Source organism: Ambystoma mexicanum, chromosome 11 (assembly GCF_040938575.1).
Source record: "Ambystoma mexicanum isolate Mex_15411 chromosome 11, UKY_AmexF1_1, whole genome shotgun sequence".
NCBI classification, from domain to species: Eukaryota; Metazoa; Chordata; class Amphibia; order Caudata; family Ambystomatidae; genus Ambystoma; species Ambystoma mexicanum.
Window position 1 is genome coordinate 1,432,152,309 of NC_090934.1, and position 26,172 is coordinate 1,432,178,480.

The following is a 26,172-nucleotide window of genomic DNA, read 5'->3' on the forward strand; positions in this document are numbered from 1 at the left end:
ATTTAACACATACAGACATTATAACAAAAACATGAAAGGCGCTGGGAACGAGTCCAATATGCATTTACTAAGGGCATTGTGCAGTGATTTGCAAGGGTTAAGATGTCTGCCATGTTAGGATTGAGACAGCAGTTAATTGTCTTGGAGACACTCTACATTGCGAACTGGGGATAGAGTTATATGAGTCCATATATAGTCACCTTGTCTATGTTTACACTGTTCTACGTGATCAAGCGGTCTGTGTACCGTGAAACGCGTTGTGTTTCGTGCTTTTTCCTATCCATGCTGACTTTAAAATAAAGGCATGTCAGTCTGGATCAATTTGGGTTTTCCTTGCCTCAGCATAGAGAGTCATTAAGGCTTTCTTTATTCCTGTTTCTTTTGGGAGTGCATTCCGTTCATCTCATCCCGTTTCCAATCCGGATCGGGTAATGGGTTTTCTTTAAATATATATATATATACACATATATATACATATATCATTTGTAAATGTGTTCCAAAAAATACTTTATAAAATATAAGCATACATGTAGTATGTTTTCTTAGATGCAAATATTGTTGAATCTGCAAGTAGAAATCTTGGAAAGTTTCACAGTAGTTTTTGATGTGATTAACAGGAGATATGTACTCTCAGAATTCAAATGTACATCTGAAGTGTTGAACTGAGATGACAGGGTTAGGTGTAGAGTTTTTGGATGCGATTGGTGGATGGATGTGGGACTGCTTCAAAGCAGCCAATGAAGGAGTGTTACAAACATGAAAGTAGAAAGGGTGGAAGGGCTGTCCTGTGTTAAGAGGTCCGCGGTGTAAGGAACTCATGGTGGCAACAGTAAAGACAGACAAGTGATTACAGTTCAAATGTGTTTATTAAACTGTATAGGTAGGTTGGAAAAATGCCTGATCTAAACGTAAATATAAGATGGGAGCAAGCTTAGACCATAAAATAATAAGGCAGTCCTAGTGGTGTCTTGTCAATTAAAAGGGCCTATACTAAGAAACATCTATTGCCAATCCTTACACTAAATACAAAAGAAGTGGGGGATCATGTTCATAAGAAAGAAAGAAATGTTCACAAATAATAGGTCAGGATGCGATAGTCAGGATCTCCCTTCCCCATGTTTTGATAATGGGACAAGGCGGGAGTCCGGAGTACAGTGCACACTCGAGCTTTCTCAGCTCTCCGGTATCAGGACCTTCGGTGGTTAAGTCTATTTTCTACCAAAGGTTTCTTGCCTCAAAGGACCCCGATGTGTTCCAAAAATAACAAACAAACGTTCCTTTCTGCTTGTACATTGGGTTGATGCTTTTTCAGTCCTGGATCCCACTCTTCCGGGTTCAGATCTTCAAACAGTTCCTTTCTACAAAATCATAAACAAAAGCTATGGTTTTGATAGCACTTTGATGATCATTCTTCATCCCTGGGTCACCCTCTTTCGAGCTCAGACCCCTCTCGAATATCAGCTTCCCTCTGTCGGGTTCACTATGGCTTGATTTCCAAAGATTTAATCTTCTACATTCACATGTCGTTGGATGATGACTTCTCACCCCTGGACTCCCCTCTTCCATGCTCAGACCCTTCTCTAATGTTATTCTTTCAAATTAATATCAGTTCCAACATTCAGAAATCTTAATGTCATTTTAAACAGTTCACTGTGGACATCCCTCTGCCGGGTTCACTCTTGTCAACACACTATTCAATGGAACTTCAGGCTTCGTCCCCTGTTCATCGACATCCCTCTGTTGGGTTCACTCTTGCCAACTTTTTCAATAAGACAATTCCTTGAACAGTTCTTAAGATACAGGATTCACTTCCGTTAGCTTCTCAATCAATCAGTCGTTCAACGACTTTCGAATGTACATATTATTTTACAAGACATCCGTACAACCACTTTGACCCCTTTCTCACCTTTCCCAAGGCCTTCTGGTAACAGTATTTTCAACAATAGGGTAATTGCCCAGAGTTTCCCAAGTGAGCACCCACATGGTGCCTGACTCCTCTGCAGCTGGTTTTCCCCTCTCGTATTAATAATTCTTTGTACTTTCTTCAATTAGCCGCTTGCTACTTTTGTTCAACACAGTTCCGTTTCTTATTGGCTCTCCCCTCGACTCACCAGCTGTGATGAACTGCCTGATTTTTCCACTCTCTGGAGTCACGGCCAGTACCACGGTGGCAAGCGTCTCTCCCCGGCATGGTTATCAGCATAGGAGGGCCCTGTGTACCATTGAAATCTGCTACAACACACATTGGCTATTGTTCGCGGTCTTACGATTCCTTCCGTGGAGGTTTCAGAGGCCTGGCTCAGAAAGGGCAAGGTCGCTTCTCTTCTTGTCACCCCTCGGTTTGTTCCGTCTTTCCCCTCCTCTTGAACTGCCATGCTGAGTAAGCTCTCTCATCTGCCTTGCCCGTATAGTGCTATTGTGCTCCACCTTTTATCCCTGTGGGGAAAGGAAAGAGCCGTCAGGAGTGTGCGGTTCTGGCCAATTGCCTGACTTGCCTAACCATTGGGTCAGGACATGTCAGGTAAATGGCTTTAGTGTTAGTAGTGTAGGAAAAGGGGGGATAGTTTCTAAGTATACCGCGTGGTTGGATGGGCAGAAAGTGTTATGAAGAAGGGGGAATAATCTTCTTAGTCTGAGGCGAGCAGGTGCATTCGGAAGGGTAAGTTTGGTAGGGTTTGTGAAATGAATAGGGGGAATTATTACAGTAGTGTTTTGTCAATGCTGACTGGGAGTTCAGAAAATAATAACCAGTGGGACGTGGAAAAGAATGACCGGGAGTATTTGGGTGGGACACAGGAAACGGGGATTCTGGGAGAGATAGTTTCTGGGTGTAACAAGGTTTGAGATCCTAGGGGAATGGTTGTATACAGCGTTTTGAGGGTGTCTGGGTCAGAAAGATTCAATGGGAGGAAGGGAGGCAGATGTAGTGCAACCTAAAGGTCTTAGGGATTCGTCCTCTTCTCCTTCTTCCCCGGTATAATCTTGCGTCTCTCCTGGGTTCTTTCCCCGAGCCCAACTCCAGGCTCCCCCATCCAGGTGATCCTCTCTCGCCCGTTCGCCCCTGGGATTGGGGTCTGAGAGCATTGGCTCTTCCCAAGTCACCTAAATAAGGTTTCTCGAGGCTTGCTTGGGAGAACACCCTCAGGTTTCTCACTGCAGACACCACGGTAGTCCACATACAGCAGGTGGGCAATCCGGGGACCTTGGAGGATGGCTGCCATAGAAAGGGGAATGTGGGGATTAGCCAATGAGGTGTTCTGTTTATGGTTTACAGGAAGACAGGGTAAAATGTGTTTTGTTTGTTCTGTGCAGGGAAGATGGATGTTGCTATTGCTGGGAAAAAGATAAACGTGTGGATGGTGGGAGATTGTTGCATGAATTCATTGAAAGGTTACACTGAACCTTGCATCATCTCTGCTGCTATTGAATTCTACTGCTATTGAATTCTAGGGAGTGGACATTTGGTGGTATACCTTTTCTGGGATAAACTGGGTGAATTTATTATCATTTTGAGTATGGCTCAATTTTAATGCCCAGATATTATTGAGCATTGTGGAGGAAACAGTTTGTTCTGTGTTACTCAATTATCTTTGCATGTTGCATTAAAGGATCTGTCCCAAAGCTTAATGGAACTATTTCCATATGCAAAGACAATTTTTTCTGAAATAAATCCAAGGGAAATATGGAGCTGTCCAAATGTGTTTTGTGTACGAATAGAAGCTAGTCACCATGTGAATAAAGTTGTATGGGCTTTTTTGAATGGTTTAGCCATGGCATCTTTTCAAAATGAAAATATCATGGTTGATGCTGTTAATACTTTTCAGAGCGATGGAGTGCATTTAAATGATGCTGGGAATCAAATTGGTCTTTTCAATGTTAAAAACGATTTGAAAAAGCTTATGTGAACAACTTAAATGTGAAGTGTATAGGAAAGCATTCGTTTTGGGTGTAGAACATTAAAATGAGGGAAACAAATGTGAAAACCCCCCAAATGTGCTCTTTTAAGAGCTACCATTATAGAATAAATTGTTTAAATTCAGTGTACATCTCCCCACCACACATGCCATCCGCGTACTTTGAGGATGCCTGGCATTGAATGGGGACTGTAGAGGCCGCAGACAGTCGAAATGTCCGTGGACACCGTGGGATCAGCTAATCAGGTTTCTTGGTTGTGGTGTACATGAAGACAGGGTAGCAGGAGTTTTGTTTGTTGAGTGCACTGAAGATGGCTCTGGCTATGTCTTTCAGGAAGCAGAGTATTGGCTGAAGGAGTATTCTGAGCATAGTGGATTGTCTTAAAACCTTGGATTACAACAATCAGATATTTCATGGTATGGAGTTTGTAGAATGAAGTGGGCAGAATTGTTCTCGTTTTGTGAAAGAATGGTTAATTTAAAGCATCCAGACATCATTGTTGTTCACTGTGGAGGCAATAGTTTGGGCCATGCCACTGGAATTTATTTACATTTTCAAATAAAGGACACATTTGGGAGATTGATGGAGCTGTTTCCACAACCGAAAACTGTTTTTTCACGGATTGCTCAGAGACAAATGTGGAAGCGTTCAGATTTATTTTGTCCACAAATTGAAAAAGCAAGCTGCATGTGTTTTTTGTGGGATGTTGTCATGACATTTTGGTAATGCAAATATCAAATTTGATAGTGTCAACATTTTTCAAAGACATGGAGTGCATCTGACTGATGTTGGCAATCATATTTTTATTGAAAATGTTTAAAATGCATAAAAGCATTTTTTGTGAACACATATGTAATTGAGTATTTACCCCTCTCTCCTTCCTTCACCCACCTTACTTTGCCTGTCTGACAAAAAGAAACAAATAAAAAAATTTAAAAAACACAAAAAAGTTCTTTTAAGAGCCATCCTTTTTGGAAAAAAAAAGGTTCATTGATTTTAACTCCCCTACCACATCCTTTACTTGGAATTTCCCAGGTGTCTACTACCACACTGTCCGTGGAATATGCAGGCTGCAAAAGGTCTTGTGATTTTAGTAAGTTATATTTTTTAACTGTGAAAGGTGGCTCCTAAAGGAACCATTTTTTTGTATTTGGTTAGCTTTTTTGTTTGTTTACAGGAGAGGCAATGTAAGGTGGAGGAGGGAAGGGGCACCCGCCACAGAGACGGAGGAGCAGGTAGACAGCATAAGACGTTGGGCAGGCCTTACATTTAAGGTAGGTGGCAGTGTTTCTCGTGCACCTTGATCGTGGCCTCGAAAGCACTATGAAACTGCCCCTGCCTGCAGATCGGTGCAGCGGGACGTTATGTTTAAGTTAATGCTTACAAGGAAAACTGAAAATCCCAGAAATGTGCCTGTTAGGGTAAGCCAAGGAACCATAACTCGTGCCACCACTGTGCAGACTAACACCCAGGATATCAAAGATGATATCACAAATGTCATTGACAACATCACTAATGACATCACATATCTGGTCCACTTGTTTTTGTTCTCTGACCTATGTATGCCAGGTGCTTTTGTACACGGACAGAATATGAACATTGAAAAGGTGCTACATATATAGACATTAACCTTCTATGTTCTTAATGTGCTTTCCTTAGGGTTTGCTCATACCTCATGGTGTACATATATGGGGCAATACGCAGGTCTCAAAAACACAATTCATTTGTATACAGGATGATGAACTTTAATTTTATTGACATTTTCTTGTGATGTTGTTTCTTCCTTACTTTAGTTTCCATGTAAGTGCCTCTCATTTGCATGCATTGCAGGTTTTCATATCTATTGTTTGCACTAATACAAGTATGTACAAGTCGACAATTATGAGGTATTTATTCCATGTTTAATATTACTCAAAACTCTGATAAGGTAGCATTCATTATTTTACTATCCAGAATTACCAGATTAAAAGAAATTTCACTTCTATGAAGACCCCAAGGATAACGGAGCAAAACTGACATTTGTTTAAGACCACCTTGCAGGTGAATACACCAGGCAATGTGTGGCGAGTCTAGGACCTGCCCCATAAGTGTATGTTGTAAAGCTCTGATAGGAAAGAGCACCAGGCAAGGAGAATGTGAGTCTGGGACACACATCCAAATACAGAGTGAACATTGTAAATGCAGAAAGGAAGACTCCTATTCCTTTGGTGCAAACTACTGCAAAAGCCCTGACAAGAGAGTATACCAGGCATGGGAAAAGTGTGATAGCACGAAGGAAGACTCATACACATTTGGTGCAGATATACAGAGAAGCCCAAGCAGGAGAGTATACCAGACATAGAAGAAAGGTGAATGTATTAAGTAAAAGTTGTGAAAGCCTGGCAGTAGAGTACAATAGGCAATGTCAATGTATTGTTAAGAATTGGGAAGAGCGGGTGTGGCCTCTTAAGATTGTGGAAACTCTAGGGGAAGGGAAGCATAACCCCTTAGCAAGAAACCTGAGTAAATTGTATTATCGAGGAGTGACAGGGTTTGTGCAATCTAGGGGATGGTAGCCATACCCCCCTGGATTTGCTGAGAAACTCGGGGGCAGGCAGCCAGCCCCCTCCTGACACTTATGGAACTTTGATTATTTAGTTTCCATTTGCACCCTTCTGAAAGTCTGAGCTGGAACTGTAGAAGGAACCACCTTCAAACAATTGAGTTACTATACTCCTTTTCACGTTATCTCAGGTTCAGAATGTACGGGTCAGGTTAGGATTTCGGACAAAGGACAGAGAACTATTTTGCTTTTGGACATTCTGACATTAACATCCTTTAGTTTTGTTCAGGCAGGGAAACCCTCATAGTGATAGTGCAAGATAGGTCTTTCTCCAACTCTCTTTTCTGTTAACATAGGTTTATAGCAATCAACACAATGCCCTTGTGTCAGAGTCATAATCCTGATTCCTTACAATGCATATTTATATGTATATATAAAAAAGTGAACAATATTACTTAAAACTCTGAGATGTTTTCGGTCAAAAGAAACCTACTTTTTAATTCTTTCTCCAAACGATGCAATTTCTTCCAGAACATTTTGAACTGTTATAACAACATCCTGGACCATGTAAATGCGTTGCATAATGCCTTTTCTTTCAGACTCCTGTAAAACCAAAAAACAAAATGACATTTTGAGACTCAAATTTAATTCACACATTGACAGTACTTTTGCACGTAAGAATGCATGCGAGTAATTAATTGGCTTTCTGTGGCTTCCAATCTGGCCTATGCTTAGAAACAAATGTTTACTGTAAGCAAACTTGTTATAGCTGAGAATAAATTGAACTATAACAACAAGGACAATTTGCTCTCTGCGGGATTACACCGGTGTGTGAAACTCTTGCATTATCCCAGCCCTCTTGTCTCAGCATGCAGATCGTATTAATGGAATGTAACTCAGAACCACAACCCAGTCTGTCCTCTACCCCATTCTCAACAAATACAAAGCTGCCAATAAAGTAAGGGAAGGGCAACGAGAGGATACTGCACTCGATATTGATGGGGCAGGACTGAATAGGTTTGGTGAAAGTCAGGAGGGCATGGAGGTTATTGTAGGAGGCATACAGACAATCATAACCTTTAAAGGGCCTTGGCAATGTTCTTGTTCATCAATGTGTTCAAAAGGTTTTACTGCCCTGTCAATCTGCTTGTTTAAGACTGTTATTAGTCATGCATGTATTAAATGGAAGTCCACATATACAAACTTGACTCAATGCATTACTTTGTAGGGTCTACCGACAACAGGGTTACCCAACCAAAAAAACTTTTCTGTGATGTTTATGATCAACTAATGCTATTGATATGATCTTAATTTGTTATCCAACAACTATCTTCTCAATAACGCAAACTTTATGAAAGTGTTTTTGACAATTCCAGCAGGCGACTTTCAGCCACCCAAAGCACATTTGCCCCCAGAGGATAAAGCTTGATGTGGGCAGTTTCTCCAGGTTTTTTGGGTGAACAATGCCACCAGTGCAGTCTCTTTAATTGGCATTAGGACTCAAATGAACGTGCAGGAAATAGTCGTATTGCAGCCTCGGTAAGTGAGGATAGGGGGCAGTTGTTGCTTGTTAAGTTCACCTTTTAAATGTGTATTTCTGTTTACATGTGAGGAAGGCAATCTTTCTAATGGTTTGGTACATCCTGATGCAGGAAAGAGGTAAAAATGATAGTTCTACGTTGAAATCTTGCTGCCGAGAATGACGCGGCCGCCTACAACCTAGCCGAAGGCCTCGTACTATGAAAATGTCCATTGCATTCAACTGTAATGGAAGCGGGGGACACTACTGCAATCCCCAAACCCATAATTCTGAACAAGGGAAGCAGGGGACATGCCCACAGCCTTTGCTCCCCTTTTTTGGTATTATGGGACTCTGGGTATTGTGTCCATGCCGAATGTGCACTAAAGGCACATTTAACATTTTATTTTTGTTATTTTCCGGGAATACCGAAATGACGTGGTGTGCTCAATTCTAATGTGCGTCTTCACTGGACTTTTTTAAAGTTTATTTCTGTAGAGCGTGTACAATTGGTGGGTGCAAATGATTGGGCAAGAGTAGCAGATCAACAAGGGACTTCACCCTGATGGATATTTCACTGTCCATTTTTTTTTAATTTGGCATGGTCGATAGATTCATTAATCTGAATTATTGTACAATGCTTCACATCAGATTCCTACAGATTATGAACACTGTTATAACAGGGCTTATTACCCAATTATAATATTTTTTTAAATGGAACTTGATTCACCAATGTCAGAACGAAGAAAGCATAGGTTGGCCCTGCCACGGTTTTCAAACTTGTAAATTGCAGACTGATCCAATGTGTTATAATAGTGATTTACTTGAAGCATGTCACGAGACATGAAGATGATCTAAGGTATCATGATGATGATGGTAGGCGTGGCAACATGAGGCTTTGTCTCAGAAGTTTATGTCTTGTTACACTCCAGGTATATGGAAGAAACTGCCCCATCAATTAGATCAGCCAAATTCCCTTTGTTCATCAGGACAGAACTGAAGACAATGGGCTTGAAAAAGTATTTCAATAGACAGTGACTGCTGGATCATCAACACTCCCCCAACCACCCACCTCCAGCACTAAAATATCCCCCCCCCCCCTTTTATTGTGAATCCCTTTTGATCCATTGCTAGCTTTGCACTAAATAAAGAAACTATTCCCATGCATGTATACATGCATACTTGGTGCATGGTCTCAGCACTTACATTTTATATTGTCCCAGCATTTTTAATTAGATTTTTATCTCATCAAGAAACGTTTTTTAGAGCAGTTTTCTATTTCAGGTTTTGATTTCTTTTGTGGTATGGGATTGGTTTGTTCAGAAATTCAGTGTATGGCAAATATTAGTCATGCAAGAAGTTTTGAAGCTTAAGTCAGTTTTAAATTCAAATGCTGGGCATAAGTATGGGGGCTGTTCTGGATTTTTTGAAACTCGTGTTTCAAAATAGGCATCAATATATTCATATCAGCAACCTCTCTTTTATGCATGGGCTTCCAATAAGGGTTCCCCAAATAGACCAAGAAAATGTAAATACAGAAAACACTTAAGAAGAAATGTCCTCTTATTTCATTTCAGATTTTTCATGTTTATCAATATATCAACTACAAAAGAATTAAGGGCAGATGCGGTCTTGCCAGTATTTCAACTTAAGTGCAGGCGTTCCCCATGTTAGAGGCTAGGGTTTACTTTGTGAGCTATCGAAAAAATATGTAAAACACATCTCCATAAATAAAATTACTTCAATAAATATAAAAATATTGTGACAAATCAGGAGAAATTGTATGCTCTCCCAAGGGAGAGTTTCCCCCTTTTGGACTTGGGAGGTGAGCCTGGTAAGCTGAACACGCCCTAGGGGAAAAGGCAAGCCGAAACCGACAGGGATACAGGTCAACCTCCCTTGTCTCAAGAAACGTATAGATTTGTTATGTGGGAGTTGAACTGTCTTACACTTATGGCTGGTATGGTTTATGACCCTTCAAGGGAACAGTTCATACCTCAGAAGATAGAACAAAGAATAGACCCACCCATTGGTGTATGGAAAGAAAATATCCAATCAGCATTTCTACACGAGAGGAGAGTACCAGTCAGAGTATGAAAGTCCTCCTAATGGGTGGTGTGGCAAGGAGAAGCCAGACCAACCTGGATTGATGAGTCAAACCGCGGTCAAGCCCGCAGAACACTCGGCAACACTGCTGAGATGACTCTAGAAGCCCGGCTCACAAAAACCCCAAGCAGTGGAGAACACCTAAGTGGCAAACAAGCAGCGTAATGAGGAACGGCACTGAAGCCCTGCCGGAAGCAGCATCAAGGGATGCGTTAGCGCCCTGAAACGAAGAACACTGTGAAGAAGCCCAAAGAGAAATCCTGCATCAGTCTACTGGAAGGTCAGCCTGGAAAACATGCACAGAGACAGAAGTTATGCGATCAACGCAGGGAATGCTAAGGAGAGTGGAAAGGCCCAACCAGTCACCAAGGCAGGGTGAGAGCCATGGAGAAACCATGGTGTGCAGAAACTATTCAATATGGCCTTTTAGATCTATGATAAGAACATATGACACATTTGGGTACTCTAATCAGGAACATATTTTGAAAGCCCAAGAGTCGGGAGGGAGGCAGAAAGAAACCCCAGTGTGGGGAAAGAATGGTGATGCCCCAGGCAGGGGAGAAAGCAACAAAACCACAAGCTATGTGGAGAGGCCCAAGACCCCAAGATAGGGTAAGAAAAAGGAAACCCCAAGTTGGGGAAAGAGACCCGAGACCCCAAGATGGGCTAAGAGAAGTGAAACTCCAGGTCAGGATGAGAGAAAGCAGACCCGGAGGTGGTATTAGAGCAACAAGGCCGCAGACCTGTGTAAAACCCAGAAGATAAGTCATTGGTGATAGTACAACAAAGGTCCTTGGTGAGGGAACAAAGAAGAATACCTGGTGTGGACTTAGTCGGTGCCCAACAGTAGAAGAAAGTCAGAGACTGGGACAAAGTGCCTGACCAAACCAAGGTGAAAAGACTATTCTAAGACTGATCGGTAATCCCAATGAGGAAACACTTGAAAACTTGGTTCTTCTGTTTTGAACTGTGCTACGGGGAAATGAGACCCTCTGTTTAGATCAAAGACTGACACACCACCCAAAGGAGGGGAAGCTTGAAGAGACCATTGTTCTTTGGATTTAAACTGTGCCATGGGACAAGAGCCCCTTCTCTTTTGATGAAGAAACATCAGGATGGTGTCAGAAACCAGACAGCATTCTTTCCTTTTGGGCAGAGGCTCTACTTATTTTGAAGTTAGGCTTTTTGTGTTCACAGTGAGAGGGGCAGTAAACCAGTTGGAATAGGTTTTCTGAATGTTGTTCTCCTTTTACTTTGTAGGACATCCCGATGTGCAATACTTTTGACGACTTTCTTTTCTTTAGAAGCAGGGCCAAGAAGCTGAGGGTTAGCATATGTTTTGGGTGTTCTAATAAAGAACTTCTTAACTAAAAATGCTACCTTGGTCGTCTCCTGATTCTCACTGACTAAATGTGGAGTCAGACGTGGGATTCAATCAACCTGAATTCAAGGCTGGCACCTATATTATTGAAACACTTTACCCAGACAGGTAGGCTCCCTGAACATGCCACCACCCAGTCTATTAGTTTCAACCTATTCAGTCTGATTGAAGTAGAATTACCCAGCCATGAAAGCAACAGATCCAGATGGGCATAACTATCTTCCCTGCCCAAGCAGCTAACGGAGGTTAGACGTCAAGTCGGGACTGGCATGTAAACATTCTCTAGATTTTGCTACGGGCAATGTAGACAGACTAAAGGGGACAATTAACGTCTTGTTATACATCACAGGGCAACAAAAATACGTAGTAAAGAGGGGGGAACGAACCACCCTGAAAATCTTAGAGTAAACTCTGACTCCACCATTACATGTGGTAGATCTTGGAGATACAGCCTGGTGCACCATAGGTATTGGACAAGTTGATAAGACCTTGTCCAATATAGTAGAGACAGTCTGCCTGACCGATCCCATGACCTAGCATTCAAGCTGAAGTTTTGACACCCTTTAGTGACCAACCCACTAAGAGACCTACTCATTCCGGAGTAGAGAATTTAGGCCTAAAATTCTAATCCGCACCCCCAGGACCCAATGGCATCCTGCACATCTGTAAAAACAAAGCAGGGAACGGTTTGCAGCTTTTTAGCACTAGAGAGTATTGGATTCAGCCAAGGAGAAAGACATTATCTACTTGTATTTGCAGCTGGAGATTCCCGCAGGCTTCCCTGTTCATGTATCTCTGCCAGGGCTTATTTAACGCTGTAAGTACAGCCCTGCAAGAGGGGTCTTTCATTCCTCCTCCTCAGTTTGTCTTGCTGGTGTATAATGCAGTCTGTCCATGGACTAGAAGATCTATTGTGGATGGAGGCAGGGTCCAGGTATACCATTTCTCTATTAGGTTGACATGGTAGATCTGTAGTTTGGGTCATCTGGTTGAAAAATGGTGTACATCACGGGAGATACCAACTTGAGTACTTCGTATGGCCCCCTCCATTGTGCCAACAACTTATTTTCACTTGTGGGTAAGAGAAACAAGACTTGGCATCCTGGTTCAAATGTCCGAAGCTTGGTGCCACTGTTAGAACACTGTTCTTGGATGACTTGTGCCTTCTTGGCATTCTTCTCTGCGAGGTCTCCCAGTCCAGTTAGGTGGGTACTGTGCCAAATCCAGAGAATTTGCCCCTTCTCCCCAAGCGGGAGACACGTGCTTTGGGACTAGGGAGGAGTGCTTGCTAAACTTAACATCCATTAAGGGACAGGGCAAGTGAGACCTGTGATGAATCAAGGGAATTTGTTCCTTCTAACCAAGAGGGAGCCCCCCAACCCCCATGAGTCTAGAGAGGTGAGCCCGCTCCACAACACCCTGCCTAGGGGTTGAGACAAGTGGGATCTTGCCAGAAGAGACTCGCCCTCAAGTTACAAGGACTCCTGTTCTTGAGAGAAACTCTATAAAGTTGTGCACACAATGGCCTACATGAGAGGCTCCACAGTACCAGATGCTGTTAAACACCAACACTAGGATGAAGGACCAAATTATCACATAGGAAACAAACATGTCCCTTTACATCAATATATTCAATATACTGGGGTGAGCATGTTAAATAACACGTACTCAACAAGACCTGGAGAGTGATCAGAACATAGATGCAGACAGGGGAAAGCTCAAAACCTGCGTAACACAGAGAGAGAAATACTTATATAGGCATGGGTAGACCCTGACCTGCGTATCACCTGCAGGAGGCCGAGTAAGCATAAGTGAGAAGCCTGCAAGAGGCGGGGTGAGTTACAAACTTGCCCGACACTGGAGAGCGGGTCTCAGAGCTACAGTGAAAGAAGCCATGAAGACAGGAACCTTGAAGGTGGTGGTGCAGGAGAACACAAAGAATCAGTGGTGGAAAATCTGTCCACAAATCATTACGATACCACCGCAGGGTGTCCTCTCAGCCCCTAAAACACTGAGGAGAAAAGGAAAGCTGAGCGAGAGAAAGCCGACAGCGACAAGCAAATGGCAGAGCGAAACCAGAGAGGCAGTATAAGAGGAAGATCCCCTTCACACGCAAAGGTAACAGGGCAAACAGAAATAACGGGAGGCCCCAAGGGAATCATTATGCCATGCAAGCCACTCGTCTCAGTGGAAATAATGAGAGAGTTAAATCTGAAACTGGTGAACTTAAAGTGTTCTGATATAAGAGAAAGGATTACTGAAGACTTGAATATAGCGAGAAGAACAAAGGTTTACAATACCATGGGGAACGGGAAAGGAACCAGAAATGTGGTTCAAGAAGCACATAATAGTGAAAAGAGAGAACATTATTAACCAAACTTCAAAGGAAGTAGTCAATTACATCAAACACAGAATCAAGCAGACCAGAACAAGTTGAAATATAAATCCGCAGGAGGGAGTGCATACCAGCGTATTATTTCCCAAGGATACGCTAAAACCAGCAGCCCCGAAAATAGATATTATAACAGATCCCCAAAAAGGAGTTCCAAAGAGCAGGAAAAAAGGTAAGAATACATTTGACGGGTTACAGAACTTGATCCAAGAAATCACAATAGAGTATTCAAGGATTCTGCATTAATCGAGAATCCAGCAGACTGATACTAGAAGTATCCCCAGAAGAAGGGAGTCATTCTCCTGGTTTAAATTAGTTTTATAGTGATAGGGTCAGTTAGGCGAGCTTTGAACAGTGGACTCATTTATTTGAACATTCAAGCATGACTGATGAGCACTTTAGTTAACAAAGGCAGGGACTGCCCAAAGTGATAGTGAAAGATAAGCTGTAAAATGTTGCTTTAATAAAACATCTTGCAAAAATGCACTCATCTGTATCGTCCTTCTGGCTCGCAGTAAACCGCACTGAGGGAGACTCCTCCCTGGTGGACATGGAATCCCCAGAAAGGGATTTTGTTCACCCTCCCTCATGTGAAATTTCCCATGTGTTTGTTGGCTATATGGGGATTGCTTGCCACCATTTCCAAATATCTTGTGTGGTTTCTGACGTATCCAATGGCATACAACCAGTCTTGGGAAAATATGCTGAAATGATGGGTACTACTTTTATGCATTCTGGTTCCACAGCTGTAATGGCCATCTGGAGGGAGACTGCTCGACAAGGGTTGCCTTTACGAGAGGCTTCACAGCGCTCGCTTAAGATTACATCTTCATAGTGTTCACAAAGTGGCTTAATGGGAAATCGCTGGAAGTAATACAGCAGGTGGAGAGCGATCATGATCCAATCTTGCTAATTTTAACAGATGATTTCAATACTCTTCCAAGACAGGCTGGCCCAAACCGAACCTCCAATAACATTCTGATGAATAACAGGAGGAGTTTCAAAGGGGCACATTTTGATTACGAAGATAAGGCCCCTCTTATTTACCAAACATTCATTCCCATCTTGGAGCCATACTGGGCTGGAGATGAAATGGGCGGAAATGAAGTATGTCCACCAGTCACTAACAACGGTCTTATTTCCCACTGCCAGGAAACCTACAACATAGATTAATAACAATGTACGGGTTCATAAAACTTGGTAGAACGAGGAATGCCTTTTAGCTAAAGCAGACCTCTGAAGGCAATCAAAACTCCCAATTTTAATTAACATAGCCCTATGTACTGACAGTCTATATACATTTATTACATGAAATGAAAAAGGCTGAATATGATACTTGGGAGACTCTAATTAAGGCATGAACAAGTAAAGATCACAAAACATATGGCTAATTATTTCAAGCTTATTAGGGAATTCCACCCAATGTAGCATGGAGGCAGACACATTATCAATAGGGAAATGTGGTATGAACACTTTAGGACTCTATACAAAATCCCCCCAAGGATAATTTATTGACAGGACTAATAAAGATCTTAACCCTCTGCAACTACTTACATTTACGTAAGCTGGTGTTCTAACCACACTATTCTCACAAAAAAAGGCAAGTGCCCAGCACAGGCAAGTTATCAAAGGACCTCTTAAAACCGGATCCATAGATACCAGATTTAGTCTATAATTTTTAATAGCCTTAACACAGCTGGTTACAGGCAGCGATAGTCCCGATTCTAAAGAAAGGTTCAAGACAAGATACAGAGAACTATAGACCGACCAGTCTGATCGATGGGATTTCATAGGTTTATTTGAGAGCCTGCTTATCTAGACTGGAAAGCTGGAGTGAAGATAAAACTATCCAAACTGAATAACAAACTGGATTTAGAAAAGGGGTATGCACAATTGACCAGGTGTTTTGTTCATTTGCAATTTTAAGCAGACAAGATTTTAAAACCGCTTTAGATTCTGTAGATAGGAAAATGTTATGTATTAACAACCCTGTAGAGTCTCACATCATTCATCATCGTTAAAATTAATTTGGCCACCAGTCGATACGGTCAAAGAGGGGAGAAACCTGATCTATTTCCTGCAGAAAGTGTCATCCACCAGCAATGCGTGCTAGCCCCTTTCCTTTTTTCTAATCTAAGATAATGGATTTTTAAAGATGATACATACGCTCTCCATACAGCTGACTGCAAAATAGGAATATTATATGCAGACGATGTGATAACATCTAAAACCCGGATGTGGTGATATCCATTGCCCTAAAGTAGCCAAAAACAGATTAAGTAAATCTTAAACCTTCACCAAAGTACACCTACAACATCCCTATTAATTGAAACAGGGACAAAAATAATTGGTTACTATATTGGATGCACCTGCACAAAAATAGAAATTTGAACAAATTATAATTATAATTGTTCTTCTATAACATGCTTAATACCACCTAGTGGTTTCTAAGTGCGGGATCAGAATTTGCACCTGTGTTGCGCTGCATTGTCTTGCTTCCATGTTGCCCCCGAGCTATCCTTCCTCCCCAGACAAAGGAAATAATGTAGGATGTTACAGAATCCAGGCGAGAATCCAAATGGAAATGGTGTAAACACAATACGGATACCATGCACCACCTAGGCCATGGCGACTTGCTGAAAATTGATACAATGATTACAGAACAATGGCAGGAGAAATCAAAGCCAAGCTGGATGATGGCTGAAGACAGTCTTCTTTCATTCTAAGTCCCAGTCTAGATATCCAGGATATATAATGTTTAAATGTGACCCTTTTGCAGAATATTAAATACATAAAATATACCATACCCAAGCTCAAGCTCTTAATATGAAAATTGGCTAAACACATTCCCATTGGCTAACCTTAAGAGTAAGTGTTCTCCATCAAACTCAAACCTTTGTGCCTTTTGTCCATCAGAGGAAGAAACAACAATTCCCTTCCTCCTATCCTGTTCAAATTATGCAAAACAAAGGAAACCATGAATACTTCTATTTCAGGCTGTTAACCTGACTGACACATATGCCTTATGCAAAATGATGAGCTATACCAATATGGGGTTTGTGATAGCCAGATTTCTTCCGGGTGCATGGCAGACAAGGCCGAAATATTGACAATTGGCTAATGATATATAGTATGACACACTAGACATGGTTTAATATATATATTATATATATATATACACACAAAGAAGGTGGATTGGAAACCAATCTGAGTCACATCGGCACTACGGCTGTATTCACGACGGAAAACTGAATATCTCCAAAAAATCCACAGGCAGTCTTAGTGTACCTTGCAGTTAAAGTGTCCTTTATTAGTTAAAATACATGGACAAGGAAGACAGCAGCAGTCTTTGATGCAAAGGAAGAACGACGCGTTTCACCCTACTCAGGCTTCATCTGGTATATATATATATATATATTGCACAGCCACGTTATACTGCAGTGGTTGTGGCCACGGCCTAGAGTCTTGGGTGCATGCAGTGGTTGTGGTCAGAGCCTAGAGTCTTGAGTGCATGGCCAAAGGCCATGGACCCAAGACAAAAGTTATGAGCACTGAAGTTATAAGTCACCATGGGTGTGATATGCTGTAGTGGCTGTGGCCAGGGCCTAAAGTCTTGGGTGCATGCAGTGGTTGTGGTCAGGGCCTAGAGTCTTGGGTGCATGTGGTGGTTGTGGTAAGGGCCTAGGGTCCTGGGTGCATGGCCAAAGGCCATGCACCCAAGACCGAAGTTATAAGCACTGAAGTTATAAGCCACCATGGGTGTGATATATTGCGGTGCTTGTGGCCAGGGCCTAGAGTCTTGTACTCAAGACTGAAGTTATATGCACTGTTTGCTTCAATGGTTGTGTTATGGAGCAGTATTTATGAGTTGTACTTATTGTACTATACTTACTGTTTGGTTTGGTAAGTGGAGTACATATATTATTTGTCAATTTCTGTGATAAAAGAAAAGATCATGTTAGTATTGGTAGTTTGTAAGGACTTATAACATTGAATAATAGACATTCTGTATTCATTTCGACCCTCATATTTAGTAGATTACAAATCAGTGTACTGTGCAATTTTCTAAGTTTCTGTGTTTTTATTTTCAAGTAATTGGTTCTGTGGGGAAAAAAAATCCACGCCGGATTAAAAAAAAACTTTTTTTGTTATGCTACAGTCTGTTTGTTTTCAGTGTGCACTTGTTGTTTCTGGCTAATGTTCTATCTGTTTGGTTGTTATAGACTCTTGGGGCAGTTAGATACCTGTTGGTGTATTCTAACAGTTTATAGTTTTTTTAATTGAAGTTTTGTTAATCTTTAAGTACAGATTAGTCATTAAATTTTGGTTTTAAGAAGATTAAATAAGCGTATGTAAGATTTGCTGGTAATCTCTGCTTTAGAGTAAAGGTACTATCATTACATTCGGACGATCCACATTTATTTTTAATATATGCAGTGTAGTGACCTGCATTGGTTGTGGCTTCTGCGTGGTAGATTATACCTATTGTTGTGAAGGTTTTCTTACCCACTGATACTTGACCATGTGTGAATCCAGTCAGCTTGCAGTTATTTTTGGTACCATCTGCATTGTAAAGTGGAAGCATTAGTATTACATATTTACTATGTGTTTGTACTAGTAAGGTGGAGCGATTATCTAAATTGCAGATAGAACATCATCTACGTTTGCATTTTGTACAGGTTGCTGAAATGGAACGGATTCACAATTAGGTATGGATACATACACAAAGCGCTCATTAGGGATTTTTTCCAGTGTCACATTGTTGCAGAGAGTGCATGTATGTTTCCACATGTATGAAATCTGGAAGATTTCATTTATAGGTATGTTTTTGTGTTCCAGTAATTGTTGCAAGTACATTAGAAATTCTTGTGGATCTTCTTGTGAGTTTATAGTGAATTTCACCATTGCAGCACAGTAGCCAATTCTTGTCTTATTCCATGAACACTGTACGTGTTGTCTGGATTGTTTGTTGCGTTTCTGTGAAGTACTAACATTTGCAAACACAATTGGTCTGTACTGTGTAAGTAAATGTTGTTAACAATTGGTGGTAATTGAAATTGAATATTCATTGCTACATTTGCATAGAAACTTCACCAGTTATATTTGAAAATTTGAATGGACCAGATAGGTCTGTGACCAAGTCAATTTTTCGGAGTGTGTGTTGCTTCTTTGAAGAAGCACCTGAGTTAATTTGCGTAATAGGTTCTTCTTTGGGTGTGGTAATTGGTGAAGTATTAGCTTCTTTTCCTCTCTTTGGAGTATTTGCAGTGAGATCCTGTTGCATTTCTGTTTTAATTCGTTTTCTTTTAGAACGTTTTCCTTTTTGTGGAACAGGATATGTTTTTAGATGGGGGTGTATAGTGAACGTATTCTATTGTATTCTAAAATTCAAGGAATATCAGCGTTTACCTTACTTGCATCAAAGTTGATTGGAAATAGACCGTCAAGTGTACGTAAGCAAGACAGTGCTACGTATCTCATGCCTTCTTTAAAGACTGTTACCAATATCTATCAATGCTTTGTCTAGGGTAAGACCTTGTGATTTATGAATGGTGACTGCATATGCTAGAGTTAGAGAAAATTGTTCTCTGCGTACATACATGTCTTTGAAGAGAAGGAATCAAGCAGTTGAGCGCCCTATCCTTTTTACTTCTGAAAGTTTGTCAAAGAGAATATTGACAAACTGAATGTTGTTGTCACGTGGGTATGTTTGAAAGCCAACGACTGTACCCAGTGCTCTATTAACTAGTCGTTGCTCTACGTCAAGGTTACATTTAAGCATTACTCTACAGTTTAAGGATAATTTTAATAGTTTCTCCAAACCAGCTGTGTTGGAGATAGAATTTTCTAAGGTATTTAATCTTGTTGTGGCTTGTTGACACATGGCTATTGTCATACTATGTACGTCCAGTTTGTCTGTTGAGCAAATTTCAATTATTGGTTGCATTTCTTTTTTCAACATTGTTTCATTGAATTTAGAACAGCTTGCAAGATTTGGCATTAATGACGTACAATTGACATTTTTATGCGCAAATTGTTCCATAACATCACTAGCAAAATGCTTATGGCCATAAAGTGCATGGATGTGCCGGGTTTTTAATATTGCTTGTGCTTCTTGAGATAGTACACCAACTAATACTTTTTAAAATGTTGGCGTAGGTGAGGTCTGCAGACTGTCGCATGTTTTCTGTTAATTCTCTGTATTGGAAATGTTGCCAAAGGTTGACATTTCCTATGCTGTCAAGAGTTTTACGGCAGAATTTGTGTCCTAAGGTTTTTAAAATAGATTCACCTTTCACTGGTGTCCATTGAAGAAGATATCCGAAAACAATAATGTGCTTTCCTCCAAAGAGCTCCTCGTAGTTTGTTTTGAGCACTTTTTATAATCTGAGATGAATCAAAGCCAACATTAGGTTGGAGACCATGCTCACTTCATCTATTAGTAAAATTTTCATTTGTTTGAACATTCTGTGTAGTTCCATTGCAGCTTCTGTAGAAAGTTTGTAATCTAATTTGTTTTGGTGTTCTACTGGCAGGAGTAGTGATCGGTTTAAAGTGACACCGCTGGTGTTTTAGGCAGCTAAACCTGTGGGGGCAGTTGCAAAAGCTGACTGTTTGTTGTTTGTCAATTGTTGAAGGAACTTGCTGATGATTTTGATTAAGAATGTTTTGCCTGAACCAGCTGCACCACTGATGTATAATAGTATAGGTTTGTAATTTTGGCAGGTACATTCTTTATTTTCATGTTGTACACCATGTGCAATTTCTTTTGTTACTTCTTGAAAAATGCTACGCTGCTCATTGTTTAGTTTTGATTGTAGTATAGTTAAGTCATCTGTATCTTCATACTGACACATGGCATTTTCTACTTCTGTCATAGCTATTTCTGCCTCATTTGCTATTAGCGCTGTCCCAGTGGTTCTTGGCTTCCTGTTACAGAGGTTGACTACTGTCAGGAGTGTCCTTATCTAGTTGGGCCAGGAGTTATTGTTCGTGTTGCTGTTCATTGTGCAACATTGTTTTGTACTGTGTAAAGTTTACATCAGTGATAGTGCTTTCATTACTTTGAAAGCGTCTTCATAGGAGTCACAGTTATCTAGTATTTCTTTTTCTTTTCTCCATGGTTTAAAGAGTTGTAGCACAGACATGTAATATAGTTCTTTATGTTGGAGTTTTAATGACAATTTGATATGATTAATTAAACTTGGTCTGTTAAGTTTTACTAAGCTGCCTTCACAATTTGTCACACTGTATCTACCTTTTTTTAAATCAGGTTATATATTATTTTTGTATGTGAAGTTTTGGGCTATGTAGTATAGACAAATGGTTTCCAAAGTGGTACTTCTGTTTGGGTAGTATGTATCTAGTAAATTGTTTTTCAAAATGTCTTGGCTGTTAGGATCATTTTTGGCAATTTTCTACGTCGTCGTATGATTTGAGAATTGTTTTTCTAGATTTAGCAGGACCAAGACTTAGCCATACTATATTTTCAGATTTTCCATACAAAGCAGTACCAGTTAAACGATCTGCAGCTTCATAGAAGCTACATTCTCTATGGAAGAGCATTTTTATGCCCAAGCTGTACAATTTCTGAGACAGTGTTTTGTCTGATGACAGGTCATTCCAGAGGTCTTGAAGCTCTGTTTTTTCTGCTTTTGTTAAGTAAGATGTAACATATTGTGCAACTGCAGTGGAATTGTCTGCAATGTACTGCACATCTATGTTTGCATTCCACAATAGGGCAATGACTGCATTGTAATCATTGATATATTTTGCTTCTTCTGTTCTTTTTATGTAATATGTATTTTTAGGTAATTTACCTTTAACACTATGTCTAACTGAAGACATGAAGTTGTTCACTTCACCTGTTTCTGTAATTGGTCTAGGGAAACCAAAGCGGCATTTGGAGTAGTATTTCCCTTTGTTTTTGTATTTGCGATGACAATATTTGCCACATTTGTGTCTTTGAAATTGTAGAATGTGTGCATGAAGATCTATTTGTTGCTTCTGATGGAATTTCACAATTGACATTTCTCGATAAACTGTAACACAGTGGCATCACTGTCTTGACAGAATTTAGGAGCATCTTTAATACCTTTAATACATAAAAGTATGTGGATATGTGGTACTCCTCTGGCTTGGTATTCTTTTCTCCAAAAGAAGTGTTGCACTTCTCTGAGGGGAGGAACAGTTTTATTACAAATAAAGTGTAGCATGGCAATGAAACGATGATGGAAATATCTTGAAACATTAATAGGATCTAGAGAGCAAAGTTTTCCAGGTGTTAGTATATCTATGTTTATTTGTTTTTGTTTGATATGAGTAGGAAATCATGTAGATATTTCCATGCATATTCCGCACAACTTAATGTAACAAACCAAGTGGGTGGGCCAAGGTTTCTTATCATACAACGTACATCTCCGTGACGTCAGAACCAGTACTCTTTAGTACCATGCATGTTTGCTAACAGATTTGTAATGCTTGATTGTAAAACCTCATCTTTTTCTTGCACTTTTTGAAGTAATTGCGTAGCTGACATATTTTGAAAATGGGTTCCTGATTTTGATGTGTGTGCAACTCTGTAACAGAGTTGCTAGTTCACTTTCAAAGAGTAGGTGGAATATGTATTCCACATTTTGTCTAAATCTGGGATCTTCAGAATACATTTGTAACGAGTGGTATTCTGATGCTGTTATCTGAATAGGTCTATCATCGTACCTTCCTCCTTTGCCAGTAGGAAAGACTAGAGGAAAAGCAAGTGCTTCTATACTTTTTTCCCATATGCCGATTGGTGATTCTTTGGTTTGTCACATTTGCTATGTTTCTAGTGCATCATCTATGGTGTCATTGGAGTGTAATGGGTGAATTGTATAATGGTCTAAAATATTGGATTCTGTAGCAGGATCTAGAAGTTCAAATTGACCAGTATCTGGGGACTCTTGAATTATTTCAGTTGTTTCCGTTAAGTTTTCTTCAATATTTATTTCTTTGTAGTATTCATTATTTTCTTTTAGATATTGCAAGGCTTGTCTAACTTTATGTAAGTCTACCAGTTGTTGCCAATTTATTTTGTCTTTTGTAAGTACACCATTTACTAAGACAATTAAAGATTGCTCTATTGGACGTTGCAGTCCCAGAGTGTGCACCTTTTCTTTTAGATCTAATGGTAGATACACTACTTTGCCACAAATGCCTTTCATCAATTCAGACGGAGGTAATTTTGCTCTTTTTTGTTGAAGGCGTATTATTGCTTGAAATCGGTGCACTGTTTGAATTATGATGCTCTCATATAAATTAAGTTGTTGCAGGGGTTTTGGTCATGGGAATAATTCCAAATTATGTGTGATAGCATGTGAAGGAGTTAGATTGTTGTCAAGTTTTGTAGTGCAGTAACTGCAAAGTGTTAAGGGGTCAGTTATTTCGTATTAGTTTTCTGCTATAAGGTAGAGAGCTAATTGAAACCATTTTGAATCTTCATTGTTTTCTATTTTGTATGTTATGCCTATAGTTTTTGTGTAACTTTTATAAAAAGTTCTGCGGCAACACACACACACACCATGGTTTGGTACTTCAGCGGATGTACTTTTGAATTTTAGTATTTATTTTTTGTATGTGTGTAGTAGAATGTTGCCCTGTGCAGAATTGTTGCTAGTCTGTTGTGAAGCTATTGCATTTTGTAAGTGGTTTTCATTTCCAAAATATTTCCTCTGGATATGGTTGATTTCTTCGAGTAGGTCTTTGGCTGTACCATGCAGAAGACTGTTATTTAAATTGGCTAGTGCTAAAGCAGGACTTTTAGCATAGTACAGTTTATAGACTAGATTTCTTTTAGTTGAATGATGTGTTGATATCATTTTGATATGATGGAACCTGCTTTTGCAAATAGGTCCTGAAATGCAGGCCAATGAATGTCCTTGCAGTCCTGTGTATTTGCACACTGGACAAGTATCCATATTTTGCAGCAGTTTTATTTTGAAAGATTTGAAAGATTTTTTGGCAATGTTACACATTGACGTGCATGGCAATTTGTATAGTGGACGTTCTGGTTCAGTTGAATGGAGAATTGATGCCGAGTTTTCTGGGGATATTTTTGTATGCAGTATTTCTTGTTCCATTATGGTATTGTTACGTTTTTCATAGCCTTGTCCACTGCTATGGATGGTAATTGTGTTTGTTTGATTTTGTTTGTATGCTTCTTCATTGAAATATGGTTCTGTGCTTGTGGTGTGACTCCATTCACCTCCACAGATATTTAATAAGTAATTTTTGTTGACATTCCGTTTATTGAGAAGCCTTTTTGTAATTTAGTACTTTGTTTTGTTAGTGGTTTCATTCTGTTTAATAGTAAAATAAATAACTTTCTTTTGAGAAGGATTGCACTGTCTAGCAAAGCTTCTAAGATTAATTTTCCACTGTAGTTTTTAAGGGTTGTGCATGATTTGTCTCCTGTTTTTATAAGATTCTGAAGGACTCTGCGGCAGAATATTTTTGCGAATACACTTTTTTTGGTAAGGTTACTTCCTCCTATATCAAGATTTATAGGAGCAGTTTTAGCAGTAGTGGTAGCTGCATTTTGGTTAATCATTTTCTGTTTTCTTTTACATTTTGATAGAGGGGGCAAGGTTTCTGTACTGGAAGATTGTTTGGTTTTGCTAAATGACTGTATTAGCTGTTTTGTTTGAACTTTTTGTACAAACTCTGCTAGAGATGGAAGCTTATTTTGGACATTTTTATTTTCATTTGCTCCATTTCTGCGTTGCTTTCTATGGACTTGCTTTCTGGTAGGCATTCTGTGGGGTCTGTTGAAACAAACAAATAAAAAGGTATGGGTTGGGCTGTTGCGCAATGTATGTGTGTTGTATGCATGAGTGTCTGAGTATGATGGTAAAGATGTATATGGTGGTGTGTGATTGTGCATTTGGCAGCTACAATTAGTTGTGAAGGCTATTCTTCTAGTGTGTATTACTATACTGCCATTCAGATGACGGTAGAAAGTGAGCTAGTGGTGAGGATAAGCACTAATAGTAAATCAAATGGTATAAAATTAAAACAATTATTTGTTTTGTAACATATATTCTAGGGGCAGAGATATGTTATTTGTGCTCTGAAAAACGGTGATTTGTGTGCCATTCTGAGTGCTAATCCTTGTTTAATAAATGGTGTTTTGTGGTTTTTTAACAGTAACAGTGGAAGCAATATAAAATTGAGAATCAGACCAAGAAAACAGTAAGTAGAGCAATTAAACTGAAGGGGAGAAGGAGAGTAGTGCAGTAGAAGTGAGAGAGAGGGAGGAGTGGGGAAAAGGAGGAGGAGGGAAACGGTTGGGGTTAAGGGTGAGAATGGGAGGAGGGGGAAGGGGAGGGAAATGAAAGGAGATAAGGCAAGGGGGAGGAGCAAGAAGGTGGGCGGGGTTTCATGGTGGGGCATGGAGAAGGAGAGATTTGAGGTAAGTGCAGAATGAGGAAAAGGTAGAAATTTTACTGAATGTAGCTAATTTTATGATACACTACTAAGTGTTTTTCCACAATTGTATTGTTATTTCTTCCATCTCCTAATATTATCATTTTTTAGATAGGTGTGTGTGTAAAATAAAAAGAGAGACAGGTTTGGAAGTGACAGTTGATTAAAGCAGATGGAAAAAATGACAATAGGTTCATTTTATATGTTATACAGGTTAAGTGGCAGTTATTCTGTTTATGTGCATTTTTAAGAGTTGTACATGTACTGTGCAGATAATATGCATACCTGTAGTTTGTATTCATGCATGTGAATATGCATGCAGCTGTAAGTAGAAATCTTGAAGACTTGTAGAGTAGTTTTTGTAGTAGGTGCTTTCCAATGATATGAGACTTGTACCCAGAGTGATCAACAGCACATTTGAAGTGCTGAACTCTGATGATGGAGTTAGATGTAGAGGTCTTGGATGTTATTGGTGGATGGTTGTGTGACTGGTTAGCTGTATCCAATGAGGGAATGGCACAGAGTGAAGTGGAAATGGTAGAAGGGCTGTCCAAGTTACGATATGTCCGCGGACATGGCGGTTGTCCGTGGACACCGTGTATTACATATGGGGATTTTGGGGTGGAGAGGCATGCAAATGAGAATGAGTAGAGCAAGTGATTGGTCAGTCAAGTGTAGTGGGTGTGTTGTGTAAGGAGAAAGTTTGTCAGAAAGTCTTTTTTCCTGAGAGAAGAACAGTTAGCTATGGTTGTGTGTTTCAGAAAACAGATTATCTGGATTTTGGGAGACTCTTGGATACATTGGTTGGAGGTGCATGCAGAACGCTGTGGAGTAGCTGCAGATCTTGGATTCCCTCA

The 26,172-nt window shown here is 40.1% G+C and overlaps 1 protein-coding gene across 5 annotated transcripts in view; it reads right to left on the bottom strand.

The window, feature by feature from the left end:
* MCTP2 (multiple C2 and transmembrane domain containing 2) overlaps positions 1–26,172 on the bottom strand; it is a 1,028,969-nt gene that overhangs the window by 121,049 nt on the left and 881,748 nt on the right. For all 5 annotated transcript variants that reach the window (XM_069625066.1, XM_069625063.1, XM_069625064.1 and 2 more), the window contains one exon: positions 6,951–7,060. In XM_069625066.1, coding sequence (XP_069481167.1) covers positions 6,951–7,060 — 110 coding nt within the window. Of the gene's footprint in view, positions 1–6,950; positions 7,061–26,172 lie in introns of those variants that run through there.